The 23,840-nt window shown below is 45.7% G+C and overlaps 1 protein-coding gene across 1 annotated transcript; it reads right to left on the bottom strand.

The window, feature by feature from the left end:
• Nucleotides 1–12,141: 12,141 nt before the first annotated feature.
• Nucleotides 12,142–19,172, bottom strand: PHLDA3 (pleckstrin homology like domain family A member 3). Its single transcript, XM_081865199.1, has 2 exons — nt 18,189–19,172; nt 12,142–13,729 (listed from the first exon to the last, which is right to left on the bottom strand). The coding sequence occupies exons 1-2, from the start codon at nt 18,547–18,549 to the stop codon at nt 13,581–13,583; spliced, it is 510 nt and encodes a 169-aa protein (XP_081721325.1). The 5' UTR covers nt 18,550–19,172; the 3' UTR covers nt 12,142–13,580.
• Between the last annotated feature and the right edge of the window lie 4,668 nt (nt 19,173–23,840).

Here is a 23,840-nt window from a genome sequence, read left to right as displayed (position 1 = left end):
ACGAAGAGAAGTCATCAGGGTGCCTCTAGAGGGCAGTGCAGAGCAGCTGATGGAGCATCTGGACTGTGAGCCAATTGGGATGCTGCCCAGGGAATGTCCCTCTTTGGGGGGGTGGGGGTACATAGTGTTCTGATCCAAGAGGAACAGAGACAGCTGCAGTGTTCTTGACCAGAAGCCAAGGAAAGTAAACAGGCTTTGTTTTCTTATATCGCAGTTCTAGCCAGCTTCATCCATGCCCACAAGGGATAGGTCTGGGAGCTTAATCACCTTGCAAAATCTATAGGAGACCCTCTGCCCTCTGGATTGAATCAGCATGCTGATTTCAGGATAGTTTGTTTTCCTTGCAGTTGTGTAGAATGGAGCCATGGGGAATTTCGGCAGCCGCGCAGGTCAGCTTCTCGGAAAAAGTGCAATTAGCCCACGCACAATCAAGCACAGATGCCACTAAGGGACACCACTGCTTTTCTCCATGAAAACCCACAATTTACCACTGAGTCAGGACAAATGGCAATTGGGTTTTTCGTGGATTGCCATTTCTTCAGATTCAGGAGTGAAGAGTGTGTTATCCAGCAGAAAGCTGCGGGACAAACACAAAACAGCTGACACCTGTGCCCAGAAAGCACGGGGAAAGCAGAAAAACCACTTGGACCTGTCCTTTCTAGGCACAGGACAAGCAGATGTGTGCACAAAACACACACACAATCAATTGTTGCTGTTGCTGTTGTTATTTGTATACCCCTCCCATCTGACTGGATTGCCACAGACACCAGGACAGCACACACGGTTCTCCTCTTCTCTTTTGTGATCACAACATCCCTGTGAGGTAGGTTAGGCTCAGAATTTTATTTTATTTTATTTTATTTTATTTTATTTTATTTTATTTTATTTTATTTTATTTTATTTTATTTTATTTTATTTTATTTTATTCATAAGATTTATAGCCCTCCCTTCATCAGACAGTGTCTGATCCAAGCAAGCTTCATGGATGGGTGGAGATTTAAACTTGGCTGTCCCCTAGCCACTGCACCACAGGGGGTGTCATAATCAGCTGTTCAGGTAAATAATACCAATGTTCTAGTTTAGTATAACTGTGGGATTTAGCTATATACTGTTTTACAACTGGGTAAAAAAAAAAATACAGAGGCATGCCTAATCATGAGGCTGAGGATCTCCATAAGGTGGCATATTTGGTCCATGATGTAAGGGCAGCAACATTTTGAAAACACACACACACCAGTCCCACTCTTTCCTGGTTCAAACATTGCTTAGGAGTGGGAGAAAAGAAGACGTCTGAGAGGCTACTGGGCACACTCAGTTTGCACAGGATTTCTTAAAGAAGCTGCTCCCAGAAGGCTGAAGAGCAGAGCACTTCTTCCACAGTAATGCCAGAAATAGAGAATAATAATAATAATTTTATTATTTATATGTTGCCCATCTGGCCACGTTGCCCCAGCCACTCTGGGAGGCTGATAAGGGTAACTGAGGACAGAGAAGTGATGCTGGTTTTTCTCCAGTGGCATGAAAATGGCTAAGGGTAGCCATTCCTGCCAACCTAGCAGTTCGAAAGCACGTCAAAGTGCAAGTAGATAAATAGGTACCGCTCCGGTGGGAAGGTAAACGGCGTTTCCGTGTGCTGCTCTGGTTCGCCAGAAGTGGCTTAGTCATGCTGGCCACATGACCCAGAAGCTGTACGCCAGCTCCCTTGGCCAATAAAGCGAGATGAGCGCTGCAACCCCAGAGTCAGTCACGACTGGACCTAATGGTCAGGGGTCCCTTTACCTTTACCTAGCCATGCACATGGGCAGTGCTCAGAAGATTAGCTGTTTGAGGCTCTGATCCTAAACACAGTTGGAGAAGCTCAGCCCCACTACTTTTGGTCACAGAACTTAATTTCCAGATCAGTATACTTAGGGTTGTTGCTTAGTGATATTTTTGCATGTATGTTGTCCAATGAAGAATTCATTAGTGCTGAATCTGGTCTGATGATAGCTTGTGTATTAATAAGATGATGCCTATACACGAGCTGCTTCTCTGCATAAGGAATACCGCTATTCTATCTGCATCCAGCCTCCACCCCAATCCACACAGCCTTCTGTTCACTTCTTTTAAAAGCTATGGATAGTAGAAGCAAAAGGCAGGCTCATTCCTTGGATTCGCCTCACCCCATCCTAGTTCACTGACCTTAGTGGCTAACTCCCTTGACTCAGCCAAATCACTGTCAGAGTCAAAGGATGTAGACATCTTGCTGATTGTCAAAGTCTGTCAGGGTTTGGACAGGATCTAGATGGGGGGACCGTCCAGAAATCCAATATCCCTCACCTTAAGCTGTATGAAAGGAAAGTGAGCAATAAATGTAATAAGTCATAACCAGTAATTTGTGATTTCTGCAAAAGCAGCCATAACAATCACTTCTTCGTGTTACTTATGAGTACTTGTGCATTTGATAAAGTACATTAGGCTCTTAACTGGGTAGGTAGGATAGACTATGCTGGCTGCTGGAATCCCTACAAGCCAGCCTTTCCCCCATCACCTCTATTAAGGCTACAATCCTATGTGCACTTACCTGGGAGAAAGCCCCACTGAATACAGTGGGACTTACTTGCAGGTAAGCATGTTTCACATTGCACACTAGTAGCATGGGAAACAGCCATACCAAGTTAGAACATTGGTACATCTAGCTCAGCATTGTTTGCACTGATTGGCAGCTGCTCTCCAGGGTTTCAGGCAAGGACCTCTCCCAGCTCTCCCTGGAGATGCCGGGGAATGAACCTGGGACCTTCTGCATGCAAAGCAGCTGCTCTCCTGCTAAACTACAGCCCTTCCCTGAATGATCAAAGGCTTCCGACCTCTCTCAGTTGCTAGAATGGAGTGAAGATGGGGAACAAAGCCATCACCTCTTCCTGGAAGAATGTTTTTAGTCATCCTTTAGAATGGAACCTGTGCAAACTTGCCAATACTAGGAGCATTTAAGCTCCAAATATAGCTGTAAAACACATAGATGTACAGCCCAGAAGCTGAGTGCAAAGCTGCGAATGCATGCCACTGAAACAGACAGGAAGCAGAAGAAAGGGCTTGCTAAAGACCAGGGATAGTGATGGCTTATAGAAGAGGGAACATAAGAGACGGTGCCAAGGCCGGCCCGCTGATAAGGCAAGGTGAGGCAACTGCCTCAGGCAGCAGAATCCACAGGGACAGCAGATCCAGCTGCAAATCTTTATTCCCCTCTTGTTCCTCATGTAGATCTTCACTCAGCCCTTCTTCCCTGGCAGGGGAAGGGGACACCATTTTGTGGTTCACCTCAGGTACCAAAATGTCTTGGGCTGGCCCTGGACAGTGCTATGGAGAGGACCAGAAATGCTTTGTGGAAGACAGTGCTTAGAAGAGGGACTTAAAGGGCATGGTCTTGATGGATAGAAAGAAGGCCAGTGCATACAAATGAACTGCCCCACAGAAATCCCTTTAGATTAGGATTGCCATATTTTAAAAGCCAGAGCCCAGGTTGCCCCATGCCAGAGCCTGAGCCTCAACCAGACCTGCCTGTGCACATTTTTTATTTTAAAACCAAAATCCAGGACATTTGCTTTGAAATGCAAAATTCCCCCAGATGGACATGTAGGATCCCCCAAAGAGGACATGTCTGGAAATTCCCCGACATATGGCAACCCTACTTTAGATGGCTCCCTGGGGCAGTTGCCTCCATGAAGCAATCTGCTCATATGCCACTGCATTCCTTGGTTGGCTTTGTGCCACTTAAAGGTCTGAAAAAGGCCAACAAAACTACCCAATCAGTGCAGCAGGCCTCTGCATTTCCTCAAAGAAAACTTGCACAAGGATGGAAATATTTAGTTCTTTGTGGCCAACTGAAGCAAAGGTCGCTTCCGATGACCTCCTAAAGGTGCAGTCATCCTGATCTGTTTGCAGGGAAGTTTAGATGACACTGGCTATTTACAGAGCACTCCTTCTTGTTGCTTTGTGGGGAAGTGAGATGATGTTGTGCTAATCAAGTGTTATCCCAGGGTGGATCTATGCACGGGGGGAAACACTATAAATAAGTCAGAAATTAAATCATTATAACAAATGGGGGAAAAAGCTATGTAAAATTGCATAGAAAAGTTTTCTGCTCTACAGCACCATCTGGTATTGCATGTTTATAACGTATTCAAAATGCTGGGCTTTTTTACTAATGTAGCTGAGTCCCCACACTTTCCAATGTACTTTCCTATCACTGTCCTTATTGCAAAACAACCCGATGGGGTGGGGGGGGGAGAGAGCAGATGTATAGGGCAGGGCTTCCAAATTGACTTTAACTGTGCAACCTGACTTTGCTGGTATATGACTGAATCCCACTCCAAAATAATGAAACGGTCCTTAGTCATAGCAGTACTGTATATGCTATGAGGTATATGTCTTTGATGAGGTCAAGTCAATAGTCCATCTAGCTAAGCATCACCTGTACTGACTGGCAGTGGCTCTTCAGGGTTTCAAAGGTGAGTCCTTTGCAATTCTACCTGGAGATGCTGGGACCACCTGTGCTTACCACTAAATGACTATGCTCACCTTCATGTTTCCCACCCTCTGTTGCAACCCAAGTTATCCAGACATAGATTTGAGTACCTGCCCTTTTTTTGCTTATGTGATTCTGTAAAGTTCCATTTACATTGATGGTGCTGTGATACCAATACTAGTAGCAGTGGCAGCACCATTGCAATTTATCTTTTTGCTCAAAAGCAAAAAGGTCATTGCTCTCCAGACAGGCTACCGTACTAAGCAATTTCCTGAACGCCTGTGGTTACTGAAAATAAAAAGCAGGCAAACTGATATCATTATGGCTGGAGAAATGTATTCCCACCATATCCAATCAATACAGAAGTGTACATTCTGAGAAAACAGGATCTTAAACAGAATCATTAACTAATAATATCTATTGAGCAAATTGTGTAGTGTTCAAACAAACCACAAGAGGTCACCATTGGTATTCATCCCAGACTTTGGGATTATCTTGACAAGATGAAAAAGATGATATGGACTGTATTGCTATGGACAAACAAGATAACCTAAAAAAGGAAGTTGCCATGCATGCAAAACACAACACTTTCCGCTAACATCTCACTGGTGATGGGAGACAACCATATTGTACACCTGTGAATGGTTAATAAATAGCTTCCCTGTGCATTTCTGCTTAGAACTCCTGTTGAGTTCAATGGGACTTACTCTTGGGTAGCTTAAACTCTTGTGCAGTTCCCAGCAGGATTTGCCCAAGAGAATTTCTCAGTAATTGCATCTTTCAACTTCAAATGCATTGTCATGTTGTGTTGTCTCTATTGATACCTTGCTGTTGCAGTGAGAAAGCAAAGCAAATTTCCTACGTTTGCAGTCAGAGTTGTCATCATTTATTCATTTTAACAACAACAACACTTGTCTTAACTGCATTTTAGGAATTTAGAAGTGCATCAACTACTCGATAAAAAGCAGACCTCCAAGGAGTGGGTCAGAAACATAAACTGAACAGAGGATTTGTTGTTACTATTATTCCATCATTCATTAAATTTATATCCCACCCTTCCTCTCAAGGGAAATCTGAGCAGTGCTGCTGATGGATGGGTATAGAGTGTTTTAATCAGTGGCACGGTAACACCCAAAAATAGGAAAATAAGTTTATTTAGAGAATAATTTCCTTGCAATTTGCCAAAAAAAAATGAAAAGAAAACTCCTATGTTAAAATCTAGCAATGAAGCAAACTTTCACCCTAAATGTTAACATCCAAAAGTTCATACTTAGGTAAATATTTGGTTCTAGTTGTGAAATTTCCATTTTTCAAAGCTTTGGAGTCAGCTGCACATGCTGTTCAGGACAAAAGTGCATAAGAAGGAATTTGAGCCCATGAGAGGAGAACTCCAGCGTTTCTGAAACTGATGCCATTTTCCTTGCTCCAGCAAGTTCCAAAAACCAAAAAGAAAATTGGTTTTCTAGCCAAGAGAGATTGTCTCTGATTCCTTTCCAAAATAAAACTTGTGCCAAACACCTGGACTTTTCATGACTCCTTTGCCTTTATGTCTGATCCAGAGCATGCACGGATGTTTAGGTAACCTTCTTCTCTTGCTTCCACAATTAGCTCTGTGTGCCAGATCTATGCAAACAGATCTATGCACTTGTTTCATTTTAACCACTGAATACAGGAAATAAAAATTAAATACAGGCAAAATACAATCAGAAACAAACACTTGGAATGCTTGGAAAAATCCATTCCCAGCCAGCTTGACCTCTTGACCACTAAAAGTCATCCTAAGGGGGAAAGGAAAAGTCTCAGGAGGACTGGATCTTGGTTTACATGGTTGCATAACCTCACAGAAGCTGCTTTTTTGAACAGCTTGCTATGTGTAGCTGAGTAGTGCATTGGCACTGATGTATACAAATGCACCATGACTATTTACTGAAAATGAGGAGTGTGAGAGAGCCTTAGCACAAGGCATGCACTGTCAAAGTAGTGGGGGGAGGGCACGTCATATGGATTTTCCTTGGAGGATAAACAATTGTCCTGCTCGAGGGTGGCGCTGTGGGTTAAACCACAGAGCCTAGGACTTGCCGATCAGAAGGTTGGCGGTTTGAATCCTCACGATGGGGTGAGCTCCCCTTGCTCGGTCCCTGCTCCTGCCAACCTAGCAGTTCGAAAGCACGTCAAAGTGCAAGTAGATAAATAGGTATCGCTCCAGCGAGAAGGTAAATGGCATTTCCGTGCGCTGCTCTGGTTTGCCAGAAGCGGCTTAGTCATGCTGGCCACATGACCCGGAAGCTGTACACCAGCTCCCTCGGCCAATAAAGTGAGATGAGCGCCACAACCCCAGAGTCGGCCACGACTGGACCTAATGGTCAGGGGTCCCTTTACCTTTAATTGTCCTGCTAGTCTGTGGTTTGCTATATTGCCAAAAACACATGAAATGTAATATCACTGAATTTGTGATAACATACATTCTGCTAGTGTGGTGGGACAGTGAACAATGCTCTTCAGCATGATGGGCCCACAGCCTTCTATAGCTTTGATACATTAGGTGACACCTTAACTCCACTGCTTTCAGTCATTACAATTGCTGTTTTTGTTGGACCACATGCAAAATATGCTCCCAAATGAATCATTATGCTGGACTGTTAAATGTTTTCATAAAGACTGTAAAATCTATAAAGGATGGTTATTGCAGTTCAGCCGTCTCCTTGATGGCGGTTGTTCCAAAGATGACAATCCAGGTATTATAAGCCCTTTCAGAAGAAAACCAAGCTTTCGTCTCATCCTCCCTTGCAGATTAGCTGCTTCCTCTGCTCTGTGTTATGATAACACAGAAAGATTTAAGGAGTGGAACACCTTGCCAATTGTTCGCGAATCCTCCTCTCCCTTTCTTTGGCATTCCCAGAATCACATTGTGTCCTTTGTTGTGGCAGCTTTTTTATAGGTCCCAAATGTTATTAAAGAGAATGTGTCTTTGGTTAATTTATTGATGGTTTCATAACCACAGGCAAGTTTTAACATTTCCATGCTGGTTTTGTTCTTTGACATTTGCTTGCAGACATTTACAGGAGATGTTCACCTTCTGTAAGCCCCAGAGGTTGAGAGCAAGGAGGAGATTCTTGGAACTTGGGGTCACCCCTAGAAGTTGATTGGCAGACCTTTTCCAGGCAGTGCAAAAAAAAAGACGGTCTTCACACGGTAACATTTGTGGGATGTGGTACAAAGAAATGTGGTGGTGATGATCACAAATTCAGATTTTTAGGCTTATTCAGGCTTATGGAAAGTTGCTCTGCCATGATGGTTTTATGAGCCACACATTTGGAGAAAATAGACCCTGGAGTTCTGGATGGTAAAGACAGACAGCCTGGATATTAGCTAAATAGGAAGCTGCCTTATACTGAATCAGATCATTGGCCCACCTAACTCAGTCTTGTCTACCCTGGCTGGCAGCAGGGGTTAGACAAGGAGCATTCTCAGCTTCTGCATGCAATGTAGATGCCCCCCCCCAACTAAGCTACTGCCCACTTAAAGCATCAGGTTGTCCACTGTGTGAACAGTATGCTGGTCTGGATAAGCCACTGGCCTAATCCAGCAGGGCTGTTCTTCTGTTCTTCTGTTCCCAGCTCAGTTCAGATCTTTGTGGGAGACCTTCCTCCACCACTCACTGAAGTGCTATAATGGGGGCCTCAAGAGCATGAGCTTCTCACCATAGTGCCTAAGCTCTGAAATGCCCTGACTCAAGAGGCCCAACTGCCCGCCCTCCTTGATGCTGCTTCACTGTCTGATCAAAAAAGGCATTGCTCCCTAGGGTTCTTGGTCCACAGAGCTGGTATCATCCTTGGGGTTAGCCAGGGCACCTGTCACACCCCAGAAAGGGTCCACTGCTGACCCCTGGTCTCGCTCCTCCTCTTTGCTGTTGCTATCTCGTTCACCTGCCCTCTCTGAGACAGGAGCAAGCAGGAGGAGGAACAGCTTTCACAAGCCCTGCCTTTTTCTTCTGTGCAGTGGTGTGGATTGGGCCCAAAGGAAGAGGACATGCAAATAGGCTGTGGATACAATTGCCAAGAAGTGGGTCCATTCAGGGAGGGGGAGTCCACTGAGTCCATCTTGCTCAAGGCCCGCCTCTGAAATAAATGTGGACCCAACACTGGATCTGCAACTAAAACTGCGTGCTTTCATACCTTATAATAGAAACACTGCATAGTGATTATTGTTTTCTTGTCTAATTGTTCCTTGCACTTTTTAAATGATTGTTTTGATTGGATTGTTGTTAGCTGCCTTGAATGCTTCCTCATTACCCATAATTTAAGCAAACCACAGTTCCTGATTTTCAGATGTCACAGGGAACTGTGATTGGTTTAAAACTGGCTTCTCATCTCCTCTTCTCTCTGTTGCATGAAAGAGAAAGATGGGAGTCCAAAGCTTGCCATGACTTGCTCTCATGGTGGAAAGCCTCAGTTTGAATAAGTAAAACTTTTCAGCTATGTAAGAATGAACCGTGTGTTGGATTTTAAGTGAAAGTGTGTGCCTCAGCTTGGATATCCCTCCCCTCAAATGCTGCCTTAGCCAAACACTACTTTTTCCACCTGGTCAGATCATTGCTGTGCCCCTTTGGCAGATCTTACACAAGCTCTGCCCACTCAATTTAGGTGCTTGGTGCAACAGTTTTAAAGGTCAATATGAGAAGGATTTAACCTTCACAATACAAAACCACAATGACTCAGAAGTTTGTTTGTTTTTCCCCCTGCAAAACAGAACAGTCTTTATCTCCTGAACAATTTGCCATTCCAGCAAGTATGGCTCCTTACGGCTGCAGGAGTTTCCTGCTTTCTGGTTGCCTACAACCCAATGTTGCACAGTCCTCCTGCTGCACCATGGGTGCCCATTCCTCCTGCAGGAAGCTGACACCAGCTCAAACCTCACCCCTGGAGTGCCTCCAATGCAGAGATTCTTCTGTTCTGTGTTTCCATGTGGCCCTTGTATAGCTTGCATGCAACGAGAACACCATCTCCTTCCAAGAGAAGAGAGGGTGTGGTCAGTTTTTGCTTCTGAAAGAGTGTTTAGTACAAAACTTAGGGCCTGCCAGCAAGGGAATTGGTGCATCTGTCTGTGTGGGTGAGATTTACGGACTAACAGCTGAGTCAGGCACTGATTCCTCCAGTAAGGGGAAAGCAGAAGAAGGAGTGTGTATTTAGATGTGTGCATTTGAATGTTGTGGGGAGAGAGAGAGAGAAAATTCCTTCAGGAAGGCAAAAGTTTATCCTTGTTTTCCTTGGGAAGAATCCCAGAAGTCCTACAGCAAGCACATTAGAATGATAAATACCACTTGTATAGCTTTTATTTCTTCATAGTCAGGACAAAGGCAGTTGTTTCCATTCAACTAAGTGCATTATACACTCAAGCCCACTTCAGTACATTGCAAGGAATCATTTCATGGTGCCTGGAAGACTTAACACACTTCAACTCTGGTGAGTTAGAACCTGTTTCTTTAAATGCATCTGATCATGCAGACTCTTCACCATAAAAGTACTGCGTATGTCACAATAAAAACCAAAAATAATTGAAGTGCATGTGATGGAAGGTGGGAGAATTGAGGGACCATTGAGAGCTGGGTTTCGTAAATTGACAAACAAATAAAGGAAACAATATTATGGTAGATTGTGGGTAGAAGCTGTCTCATATGGATAGCCTTTATGCCACCAATATAGTGAAGTGCAGGAGTATGCAATCTTTAAAATTACACAATATTCATCATCCTTGGGTGAGATTTCCTTCCCGATATTTCACATCAATGCAGCTAGTGCAAAATGTGGTGGCTAAGATGAGGCTTATTTTAACTCAACCACATTTCCCTACAAGCTACTTCTGGCTACTGGGGTCTTATCATTTTTTTGTCTTTTTTGCTGAGTTCATATCTTACTTAAGTTCCTACAAGTCACTCTGGCTACTTTATGGAAAGGCGACACCACACTAACTAGCACTATCATCCTTGAGCATCTGCATCCCTTCTTTAAGTCCTTCCATGCTCTTTAGCCTCAGTTTAGGACAGGGGTCAGCAACCTAAGGCCCATGGGCTGGAAGCAGCCTGTGGAGGTCGTTTGACTAGTCCACAAGCCACCCCCGAACTGAGCTGCCCTCTCACGCACTGCGTTAAACTGGCGCGGGGACTTGCTTCTGCGGCTCCGAAAATCGCATCTGCATGCGCGATCCAGCCCATAGAGGGATCTCCGATCCAGCCCAGGCAAGATAAACCTTGCTGACCCCTGGTTTAGCAAATAGGAAACATATGGCTCTCCAGGCATTCAATAACTATAATTCCCATCTATATTTTCCCCATCATCCCTAATCACTGGCCATGCTGGCTTGGAACTGGTAGGAGCTTCTCAACAGAGGAAGGCCAGTAGAACACTTGCTCTCTCTTTACACACAAATGTCAGACCTGGGGAATGCTGGGGAGCTTCAGATGTTGTTGGACTACAACTCCCATTATCCCTGACCATTGTGCATGAATCCGGTAGCATCTGTAGGGTCACATGTCCCCCGTCCCTGTGAAAGTTTAGGCCAGGTTCTGTGAACCTGGGGTAACTCAGAAACTTGTGATTCCTCAATGAGAACAACAGAAATGATTGTTAGCCATCCCAGAAAGATAGCTTCCAATCTTTCCCTGCATTGCACAGACCCAGGAAACTATTTGGTATGTTCCAGGGCACAAAGGAGAACAATGAAACCTACTAGGCTTGGCCAGTGATCCATGCAGATTATGTATCCCAGAATACAACTTCCCAAAAATTATTGCCAATATATAAGAAGTTCTGAGGCAGAGATGCAGAAATTTATTGGCAATTTGGAAAGCTTTCCCTGCAAGTGGAAATATTTAAAACCACTGCTTTAGACCATTTTCTAAAATTCAAGATTAAAGCCATGTTAGTTGTGGTTGTTTATTAAAAAGAAAACACTTACAGCACCTTGAAGATTAACTAACTGTATTTTAAGAACCTGAGCTTTCATAAGACAACTACTGTTCATTTCGTTAATGCTGAAAAATGATTTAGACAACAGCAGTTGCTCTACCCTCTCAAAAGTGGCCTTGTTATTTCAACAATCCATTGCATTTTCCACTGTAGTCCCTTCTTTAACATATTCAGTGTTACACAGTGATTGGGAAACAGAGCCCAAGTTATCTGTTGCAGCAGTCAACCTTTTCCAATTCAGCAACCCTAACATGGGGTTACCACAGGAGCAGTGTTTTAAAAAAATTGTGGTATATTCCCATCTTTCTTCTTGATTTTATGAGCCAGGATGACCAGGGAGAATGGTCAGCTTTAGCTTGTCAGGCAGGAGTTCACACCATCAAATATCAAAGGAGGCCTGTCCTCTATGCGTTCAGTTTCTCTCTCTCTCAACAAAAATTAGAAAGCAGGTGGCACCACAACCTACTTTGCTTCATTCCTACTTGAAGGCCCATGGTCTAAGGCAGCAGGCGGGAACTTGTGGACCTCCAGATGTTACTGAACCACAACTCCCATCATCCCTGAGCATTGCCCATACATGCATCAGGCACAATCGTTTAAGCAATGGCGTGATGAGCCCAACTTTTTAAAAAGAACCATAAAGGCACACTTCTAAAGAATGACATATGTGCATTGTTGATTTTCTTGAAATTTTATTAATAAAAGGTTATACATAATGACCAGTAGTTAGGAGTAAATGAGTACCCATTGTTTGGCCCTCAGACAGCCATCGCCCTGGTAAAAATGAATAGCATCCTTTTCCCAGCTGGGGATTCTCAGACTGGCAGTTCCATTCCCAATGGATAAAGATGCTCCGCCAGGGCCATAAGACCTTCCTGCGCTTGCCTCCTTGCCATGGCCCATAGTAAGTAAATGGGCCTTGAATCAGGAGAAAGAGTAAGTGACAATGGCATTCACAGCCTCAAGGTGAGCAGGATTTGTGCGCGGTCAAATAGGATGCTCATTTTTGTGAGTAGTCCTCTTCAAAAGTTCATGATGTTCCTCCCTATAATAGGCCCTGTTTAGTTGTTACCCACATGAAGGGGGAATGTGACTAAAGAGGTGGCCTTCAGCTTTATCCTACTTGTACTGCTCCAACCAGTTTCCCACACTTTCAGGGCAACCCTCTGCAGTGGGGAGACTGCTACTCTCATGTAAACATCTCAAGCAATCTAGGCCTCTCAGTCACATGGGGAGCCTACATGAGTGCAACAAGCTCCCCACTGCAGACACATGCCCTGAACATATGGAAAGCTGAAAGGAGCTGCATGACAGTTTGGTTAAAGGTGGATTGCCCCTTCACACATGTAATGGTCAACAGTATGTAAGGGACCTAATGAAATGGATGTACAGTGGGACAATGGAGTGATTCACTGAGCTGGAGCTATTGGTCGTAAGGATGGGACACTGGCCCAGTCAGTGTTCTTCCTGTCCTTTAGTTCTGAGCAGAAGGCCTCAAGTGAGCAATACTACAGAGAAAACTCATTTAAGAGAGTCTCAGAAGTCCACACAGGCTCCTCCTTAAGGTGCTTAAATTTATATCCGGTCTGTCTGTTAAGTCCTGCAGGCATCTTCCTGGCAACATGTGACTTCTCAGATCAGAATAGCCGGTTCACCATTGCTCCTTCCAGGTCAGTCACACAGTTCTCCGAGAAGGGATGCTCCCTTTCAATCATGAAGTCATCAGATGGCTCCTCGCATGCTCAGGAATTCCTTCCCAAGGCTCCTCATGATCCAGTGAATTCCTGCATCGCCCATCCAGCACTAGGCTGGTGGCAGACCATGGAATGGAATGATTCTCTTTTGTCACTCTTGCTGTGTCTGTGTCTTCAGCCTAACCTACAAAGTCCTATGGTGTGGACTACCATAGGTAAGAGTGTAGAGAAGCAACCTTTCAGTCCACAGCAGTTTGGAGGGGGCTTTGTCTGCGACTTAAGTATCATAGCAAAGACACAGCCAGAAAACCAATGCCCATTCTAGCCATATTTGTGACCCAGGTCTTGCTGTACGCTTTGGGCATCACTTCATTTTTCAGTAGTAATACCATAGAAGAGAAAAAAATGGATCCAAGTTCAGTTGCAGCTGGAGATTGCCTTCTGTCCATTGGCAGGTGAATTCACAGCCATCAGTTCCTCTGTATTCTCCATGTTCAGCTTAGGGTCTGGCTCCTTGGACCCATTCACCAGAATCTGGCCAGCTGGGGCTGCCTCATGTTGAAATGCTGCAACAGAAAGAGATAGGAGGTGAATCTTTGGTTAGACTGGAGACAAGTTGGACAAAGGGCCAGACTAGTGCAGGTGCTGATGTGTGAGAATATTCAAACTTGGAATACCTGGGAGCAGGCATTTCCTGTGGCAGCTCCTAAGCTTTGGAGTTTTCTCCCTACAGAGATGCATTTGGCACATTCATTATACAGCTCTTGTTATATGGCTTTACCCTGGCTTTTGACACCTATCCTATTCTTCTGATTGCAAATAGTTTCAACAGCTTTTGTTATTGTAGTTTTACATTGTTGTAACCTGCCCTGACACTTTAGGGTGAAATGCAGGCCAGAAATAAGAAGAAGAAGAAGAAGAAGAAGAAGAAGAAGAAGAAGAAGAAGAAGAAGAAGAAGAAGAAGAAGAAGAAGAAGAGCACCCAATTCTTACAGGGCTGTTACAATATATTGTAAAGAACTTTGTATACTAAAAGGTGTTACTGAAACAATATTAATAATCTAACAATAAAGTTGATAGTATTTCCTTGGACTTTGTTATTTTAACTCATGAGCAACTACTCATGAGCCTATTTTATAGTTTTGTTTTTCATCTTTTAATTTTTGTCTGTTTTTATAATTGTTATCTCTGTTTTATATGGATTATAAAGTGAAATAATAAAAAACTTTACTACTACTACTAATTATAATATAACAGTAATAATAAATCCAAAACCCCATCATGTCAAAAACATGGCTTGCAAACTAAAAATAGTGCTCTTCATTTGAGCAATTCCTATCACTAGAGTAAGAGTGAAAGTTTAACAGGGACTGAAATAATTTTGTTACATCTGAAATTGTGGAGCACCTACTGTTATATCTGAAATTGCAAAGAGCCACTTGAGTCCTAGAAACTTTCTGTCAAAAAGCCATTCTTATATGAGAGGCTAGTTGGATGGAGCAAATTATCCACAACTTGCTGGCCTGAGCAGGCACTGAACAATAGTCTCATGTTCACTTGCTGACTGATGGGGATTTGCAGTATGACAAGTTAGAGCAGGACAAGAGAAACAGAAACTGGGCAAGAATATATGGAAGGTATGGGAGAAATCACACAGCTTTGGCTGAAAAGACCAGTAACATTTTCTTCCTGCATAATACAGTCAACACTGGAGATCGGCCATACTTGCCATGTTCAGGGATAGACTAGATGCAATGGCAGCAGGTCCTGGTGCTTAAACATGGACCTGCCCCAACATCACAGAAATATGGTTTCCAAAGCAGTAGGTGTGCAGGTGAGGAATCCAGACTCAAACTTTCCACCCCTCTTCATGCAACTTTCTCCCCACGATCCCTCTGTCCACGTGCTTTTCTCCTGGTCATGATAACTTCTGGTATCAGGGTTTGGTTAAAAATAGCCTGAGCCTTTGATATATCATACTATTAAAATAAGCATGATACCTCAGGAGTGAAGAAACCATGAAGAATTATACTGTTTTCCCTTCCACTGCTTAGGCTTCTCTGGCTGGGCGCAGCTCTAGTAACATGAGGACAGGGTGTATCACATGCATGATCCAACTATCTGCTAACAGTGAAGGGCATTTGTCAGTCTACCTCTTACTAGTTAAAAGAGCAAGCAGGTGTAAAGGAAAACAAATCTGCTGATGGACAGAACACAAGAAGAGCTCTTGCTGGATCCAACCATCTGGTCCAGCATCCTGTTCTCACAGGAAGCACAGAAGCAGGACCTGAGTGCGACAGACCTCTCCCCACCGGCCATTCCGAGTATTTGGCATATGTAAGCATACTGCCTCCCAGCGATGAAGGGAGAACATAGCCATCAATAGCTCTGGCCCCCATGAATTAACCAGATCTTCTTTGACTGCCATCCAAGATGGTGGCCTTCATCACATCTTCTGGGAGCAACTTCCACAGATTAAGTAAGCACTGCATGAAGAAGTGCTTTCTTTTCTCTTCATCATACCTCTAGTTTCATTGGATTCCCCACCCCCACCCCCCACAGTTCTACTATTATGAGAGAAGGCATGGAAAGCCTCTCCCTATCCACTTTCTCTACAACATGCATGTTAGGCACACAGTCTGTTCCTACATGCTTCTTCATGCTCAGGCTGAGTGGAGATCACCAGAGATAGAGGACTTCTATATATGCAATGGCTATTTGGTCAGCACCTAGCAAGTGTCAGTGAAAGGATCAGGGCATGCAAAAATTTAGCATAAATCAAGACTGCCTCACACCTTGCCCATATTATGGCAGATTTCAGGGCACCATTAGGGGGCAACAAATATTTTTACAGTGGAACCTTGGTTTCCGAACATAATCCGTTCCAGAAGACCATTTGAGTTCTGAAACGTTCGAAAACCAAAAACTCAATACGGAAGTCACCTCGGAATTTCGACTTCTGAGGTGTGTTCGAAAACGGAAGCATTTACTTCTGGGTTGGCATTCGAGTTCCGAAACATTCGTCAATGGAGACATTCGAAAACCAAGGTTCCACTGTATCGCCATGCAGGTACTATTTGGGAGGGTGGGGATAGAGGTTCAAAAGAAGATTCACATGGATTCCTGAACTGAGACTGCTTTTCTCTCTCTCCCTCCCACCTCTCCATGTATTGTACTTAAACCTTGTGCCTGGCAAGGTTTTTTGTCCTGTGGTTCTCAGTCAGAGCATGAGATATTGCCCAACAACATGTCAATAGAGCATGAGATGGAGCAGGCCAAATCACTGATGGAAAAGCAGGGTGTAGCCACTGGCTGGGCTTTAGGGCCACCTTGATTGTGACCTTCATGCTCACGTTTGCTACCAAGCTTATTAGTTATTTGTCAGGAGCTCAGGCTGTAGAGTACAATGCATGCTTGTAAGTGAGTGGATAGAAGTAGTTTTATATAACCTGCCTCCTGGGTGAGAGGCTGCTCTGGTATAGAACTGGGCCTTCTCAGATGGGAGAGGAGTATTAGATGGTCCAGTGCATATCCACATGATACATTTAAAGCACAATGAACACATATTTGAAGCGCATGACTTCCCCTTGCTTCAAACAATCCTGGAATCTGTAGTTTCCCTCTAACAGAGCTACAGTTACCAGCACCCATAACAAACTGCAAATCCTAGGGGGTTTTTTTTGGGGGGGGGTCACGTGCATTGGATATGCTTTAAATGTACGGAGTGGTCATGAGCCCATTAGTGCTTCAGAACTGGGGACAGCATCCATTGTATGTGGGCTGTAATACTGTCAGGTATGAGTGGCTGGGTGATAGAGATAATATTTAAGGTAGTGAATGATCATAGTGGTTGTGTGCAATGGTTGGTGAGTAAAATTCAGGGGGTAGTTCTATAATAATGTAATGCAAATTTTCAGCCAACATAACATACATTATACTGCCTTGTAATGCTCTCTGACTTTACTTATAATAATATTGTTTGTGGATATTATTATTAGTAGTAGTAGTATCTGATTTTATATACCGCCCTAGACCTGGGGGTCTCAGGGCGGTTCACAAAATAAAATCAAGATATAAAGCCACAATATACCTAATAAAAATAATGGATATGGATATTGCTTGTGTACGTATCTACTGTGTATATACTATTTTTATCTGCTATAAACCATACTGTGAGCATCAGGTAGTATACGGTCTATAAATGGAAATACTATTAATGATGTTCTGCCTCAGGCACCAAAACATCCTGGGCCTTCCTGTATAGTCTACCATACATATGAGTAGTGGAAACCCTCTATGTGCCCACCAGTGGCAGGCGGTCAGTGGACTAGGGGGACTAGGCAAGTCCCCTAAACGCTCCCAGTAATTAGAGTATTAAAGTATTCCTGCCTGGTGCCTTCTCTCAGGAAGCTTCTGTCTGGCTTAGGGAGGTGCTGGCAACATCACAAAGTCACACACACAATTTGGGGGGGGGGGTCGCTCTCATAAACTGGCGCCTCTAGCCCTAACTGTTCCCTTACAAATAAATAAATAAATAAATAAAAAATCACCGCACACCACTGGTGCCCACAACTTCGTCTAAGCTCCCCCAGAACCTCCAGGGAGCACAAGAGTGGGGAAGAGTGCTCTCTAAGAGGCTACCTGGTCACATCCCGAGTTGTAAAATGGAAAGGAAAGGTGCCAATCTTGTGGTGCAGGTTTCTGGATGAATTAAGGCATAAATGGAACCAGCGTGATAATGACACATCTTGTACGAACGCCTGAAGCGACCTTGTGCCGAGTCAGATCACTGCTACTCTGACTGGCGGCCGAATCTCGCCACCGTCTCTGGCTGGAGCCTTCTTCCACTTCTGCTACCAGAGATATTTTAAACTGGAAGTGCCCGCGGAGCCCCGGTGCGCGCAAAGCACGTGCTCCGTCTGCCCTTCGGCTCTGGCCATCGTTTCCTGGGCAGAAGGGGCGCGATTTCCTTGCCCCATGCCGTGCACCATCCCCCGCGCGCCATCCCCGACGTGCTGGCCTTACCGGCTCTGCAGCTGTGCCTGGCGCGCACCATCTGCACCGCCTGCTGGTTCTTGAAGCGCACCAGCGCCATGGTGATGTCGGCGTTCCAGCTGGGCTCCTCCTGGGGGCAGCGGAAGTCGATCTCGGCGCCGCCGTCCGTCACCAACGTGAAGTAGATGTGCCTCTGCTTCCACTCCACGCACTCGAGGGCTTTGAGGCGCGCGAAGGGGATCTCCTTGCAGCGCGTCGAGCCCCGGCTGCTGGCCTCGAACAGCCGCAGCCCCTTCTCGCCCAGCAGGCAGCGCTTCCTCTTCCAGAGCTGCAGCAGGCCGCCGCTGCGCTTCTCCAGCACCCCTTCGCGAAGCACCTTCTCCGACGCCATGGGGCTCGGGCTGCCCAGGATGCTGGGAATCGCCGCCGCCGCCGCGTGGTCTGCCAGGAGCGCTTTCCTCTTCTTCCTCCTCCTCCTGCTGCTCCTTGCCGTCCGGCTTCCGAGGGAGAGACCGAGGGAGCCAGAGAGAGCCCGCCCTCTGCCGCGTGAGCTCCGACGGAGGTTGCCCCGGCCTCTGGGCTCCGGGATCTGCCGCTACATGCCCGCTCGCTTGTGCCTCGCTCTTCCCACTCGCATTCCTTTCCTGCTTCGCCAGGGCCTCGCCCCAGCTCTGCCTGCCGGGGAGAGGCAGCGCTCACGCCCAGGCGCGGGGCCGGCTGCGCTGAGAGAGCCCGCGGGGCTGCTGGCGTGCCCAGCTTGGGCGGCTGGCGCACGGAAAGGAAGGTGGCTGGGGCTCGCCGGCATCGTGGGCGGCAGCGATGGCTATCTATATGCTGCTGGAGGGGCGGGCATTGGCAGGTAGATGGAGAATGGGGCTGCGGCTCGGAGGAGCCACGTCGGACAAGGCATCGCAGACGCGGCCAAATTCCCACGCGGAAGTGCTTGACATGGACAGAGGGGGTCGTGCGTAACAGTCGCGCGCGGTCGGGTTTTCTTGTGGACAGAAAGCATAGGAACCATCTCCTAGGAGCCAAGCCCCTCCAATTGATGAACATTGCCATTCAAATGGTGCGCGTGTGCCACGTCCTGTGATCGATTCTGCGGGGCAGAGTTTACCTGGTCGCACCCAATATTTTATTCAAGTTGGCACCCCTGATCAGAAGTGTAATAAAAGCCAAATGGGCATCTAGACAAATAAGTTACTTCAAGGCCAGTGGGGATTTGAACCCTAGTTTTCCAGGTCTTGACTCTAACCACTACACCACAGGGCTCTGGCATGGGGAAAGACCCATAGCCTGGCGGTAGAGCATCTGTTTTGCATGCAGAAGGTCTCAGGTTCAATCCCCAATAACATCTCCAGGTAGGGCAAGGAGTGAATCGTGTCTGAAATCCTGGAAAGCCATGGCCAGTCAGTGTAGACCAGGGGTCAGCAACCTTTTTCAGCCGTGGGCTGGTCCACCGTTGCTCAGAGCATGTGGTGGGCCAGACTATATTTTGAAAAAAAAAAAAACCGAACGAATTCCTATGCCCCACAAATAACCCAGAGATGCATTTTATATAAGAGCACACATTCTACTCATGTAAAAACATGCTGATTCCTGGACAGTCCACGGGCCAGGTTGAGAAGGCAATTGTGCCGCCTCCGGCCCCCGGGCCTTAGGTTGCCTACCCCTGGTGTAGGCAATACTAAGCTAGATGGCGGCCTGCTCAGCCCACAAGAGTAAGGACCCCTCCCTCCCCCAGTGAGAACAACTGTTATTCTGCAGAATAAACGAGGGAGAAAATCTTTGAAAAAATTCTCCTGCCTCTTTTGTACCCCTGTAGGGCTCAGGAGCCCAGTTATGTTACCCCTTGCCCTTTTTCAAACACCCTACCTTGTGGAGTGTTCCCTCAGCCTCCTCTCCTCTCCCCTCTCCTCAGGAGTCCTCTGGGCAGCCGCAGCCGCTGCCCCTGGTCTCTGAGCTGCCCCCCTGCCCCCCAAAGAGGTGTCTCCTCACACTGCCCCACAGGGGTCTGGGACTTGTGTGTCCATTCCCAACAAGGGCTGATGGACTGGGTGGCTGGGCTTCCTCGCCCACTTGCTTGCTTGCTCCGAGGCTGCCTCAGCTTCCTGGCAACCATCACCCCTTGGCCAGCCCCAGAGGCACCATTTACCTGGGGAGTTTGTAGCCAGGGCTGCTGCAAACAGCTGTGCAAGCCTTTGGGAGGCAGAGAAACAAGAGGTCATCAGAGGAGGAAAGGAAGGAAAGAGGGGCAGAGGGCAGTGTTGTCCACGGCACCCCTGACCACCATTCAAGGCACCCCAGGGTGCCACGGCACACTGGTTGAAAACCACTGGCCTATGGGATGCCTGGAGGAGGCTGTATGCAGCACAGGGCTGTCCCTGGATGGCCAATCCCTATCTAATGTAGCACCCACGCATGACCATTGGCATCAATATGCCAGTCAGACTCTCCCTTCTTTTATCTGAATCTACTTTTTTGGAAAAATTCAGTAAGTAAAAAACACTTCAGCCCTGATGTCAGTGACCTATGTGAACCATTTGCAAATTACGGTAAGCCCAGCCATGTCTGGAAGCACTCAAAGCCCTCCCATGCGCTAGAAGCTTAAAGGGAAATAATTCCTACATTCTGGTGGTACCTTGCAGAATGCCTGGATGTGCCACCCCCCACCCCAAGTAATTCAGAACTGGGCTATTCCCTTTGCCCCTCATATAAAGCTGCCCAGTCTGTATCTGGCCAATGTAGTCATTACATCTAAGTTAAATTTACTTTAAATGTAAAATCAATCAGAGTACTCTTCATGCCCTTTGGCATGGTACCAACGCTTCCTGGAGCAATGAAACCTGGTCTCTGCCAGAGAAAGGATACAGGGCTAAACTGACCCAAGAAATTTGTTCTCATATAAGTCTTCTGTCACAATAGAATGGAATGTCCCATGCCTTCTTTATGAAATCATCATCATGGGAGAGGTAGAGGAAACAGAAGATCTCCATACTATCTGACAAAGGCTATCGGTTTCCCCATCTGGCTTCCTCTCCACATCTTTTAAGAGCATTTTTCTTGCTCACAAAGTAATAAAGCACAAAGTAATAAAGCACAGATTGCTGCTAAATATGCTGACACAGAGACTAGATTGAGTTGTGTGCAGTGCAAGAGTCCCTCTGTGTTAGATCCTGAGCATTGCTCTTTAGTTATTCTGCTGTTGAGCCACATCTCAATAAATATGTATTTCACATAAGCAGTATGTAGCAGCTCCTTGGGTGGCTGAGTTATTCAACTACAAAAATGGTTTGCTGTTTCAACGCTGGAGCTTTGTAGGCTCCCATGGCCTAGAATGAAAGCTGACTCACATAAGCAGTATTCCATGAGCATACAAATGAATCCTTTTCTAGTAAATTTCCCATTAGGAAACAGGTCCGCACAATGCTAAAAGTGTCTGGAAAGTAATTTAAACAAAGGGGAGAAGCCAGATCATTACAAGGTAGTCCTTGGAGGAGGAGAGTGATGTGGGCACCCCCACATTATGTGAACCAAATAAGAAATTACTGAGGGCATTGAAGCTATTGTGTAGCTAAGGACAAGATTGTGGCATCATATGCTCAGAAATGCAGCTTTCCTAGTCATGGTGGCACGATAGTGGTACCTCGGGTTACAGACACTTCAGGTTACAGACTCCGCTAACCCAGAAATAGTACCTCGGGTTAAGAACTTTGCTTCAGGATGAGAACAGAAATTGCGCTGCAGCGGGGGGAGACCCCATTAGCTAAAGTGGTACCTCAGGTTAAGAACAGTTTCAGGTTAAGAATGGACCTCCAGAATGAATTACGGTAAGTTCTTAACCCGAGGTACCACTGTATAGTGAGGGAAAACCCTTCAGATTGAATTCTCTCCTTTTATACACATTTGAGAGTTTTAGTTTTACTTAATAGAATCTGTAATGGGAAACTCTAAAGGGCAGTGATGTCCAAGATGCCGAAGGATCAGTTTGACAAATTGATTACATGCAACTGGAACTCGCCACCCCGAGACAGCCTTTTATATTTTTCTTAGCTCAAGAGGGCCTCATTGCTAAGCTGATCAGAGAAAATATTTTTGTTGCTTCGAACTCCATTTTTAACCATTCTTGAGCAACCTCTCTTTTCTCTCTGCACAGTACACTAACTTTTCTTTGCACCGTGACAGTTCTCTCTGAGCTCCTGTTAACCCCCCTCCTTTTCTTTCTCCATTACATACAGCTTCCTTTTCTCTCTCAAATCACACACATCTTCTGCTTCACCACAAATCTGCAAATCCCATCTATCCCCACCTTTTCCCATTTCCCCATCTCTGCTCCCCTTGTCTTCCTCTAGTCTTCATTGTCTTTTCTCCCCACCTTCCCACCCCATTCTGCCGTTCCCTACCACCTTATCTGAAGTCCCTACGAGTTTTCATTAAGCTTTCAGTATCCCAGCAGCTCACACTAATGAAGACTTCATGGGCACAGGTGAGCCCAAGCAGCTTGATTTGCTGGATGAAAAAGCTGTCACTAACTCTTTCATGTGCTTTTGGAATCTGGGCGATACTAGGAGGAACAGTACAGGCACAGGCACTCTCTTCACTCCAAATATTGCTGGGGTTGGATAGGCTTTAGCTACTTCCACAAGAGACAGAAATGGGCTGCAACACCATGGGTGTTTGGAATTTCCACAGAAGCCCACAAATAGGGATGGAGCTGCAGTTGACCTGTGGACTTTATGTAGCACAGACCTGGCCTAGAGAAATAAACCCTGTTTTTCTAAGAAAGCTGTTATTTGTAAGTTAGTGCATTTGAAAGAAGTACAGTGGTGCCTCGCAAGACGAAATTAATCTGTTCCGTGAGTCTCTTCGTATAGCGTTTTTTTCGTCTGCGAAGCAAGCCCATTGACAGCTTAGCGGATTAGCACTATTAGCGGTTTAGTGGCTTTTAGCGGCTATTAGCGGCTTATCAGCTTAGCGAATCAGCTGATAAGCGGCTTAGCTGCTTAGAAAAAGGGGGGAGGGAAAAAAAACCTGCAGGAACTTGCAAGACATTTTCATCTTGCGAAGCAAGCCCATAGGGAAATTCATTTTGCGAAGCGCCTCCAAAACGGAAAACCCTTTCGTCTAGCGGGTTTTCCGTCTTGCGAGGAGTTCGTCTTGCGGGGCACCACTGTACATGTCACGGCTTGAAATACATGTCACATATCATTCTGAGACGGGGGTTGTTTAAATTATCTATGTAACTGCATTACAGCAGATTTTTTAAAACAAATATCCAAAATGTAAATGTTCATAGCAGACCTGATACTGTATATTTGTGAAAACTAGGAGTCCGGCATGCCATGCTGTAATATTCAGATCACTGCCAGTAGAGGTCGCCAGGCCACTTGAGTAAGACAAGGCAGGCTCAAAGCATGATTTGTTTGCTCACAAAGAACCCTCACAGGAGGTGTCTCCTATTTCTGCTTCAACGCTCTAGCACCAAATCCAGATGTTCAAGAGAAATCTCTGGAACGCCAGGCTCTGTCCACAGAAATGACAAGCCCCCAAAACGTAGATGTGGGAACTGTCCCTCCAAGTGAGAAATGAAGGTCTGTGAGGAATAAAAGGTATTAAATCACAGCCCAGTGGCAGAAGGCATTCTGACGTGGGTGGCGCTGTGGGTTAAACCACAGAACCTAA

This window comes from Podarcis erhardii (assembly GCF_964252035.2).
Source record: "Podarcis erhardii genome assembly, chromosome: 6".
Lineage (NCBI taxonomy): Eukaryota > Metazoa > Chordata > Lepidosauria > Squamata > Lacertidae > Podarcis > Podarcis erhardii.
The sequence above is the reverse complement of the archived record's forward strand: the minus strand, read 5'-3'. Positions and strand labels throughout refer to the sequence as shown.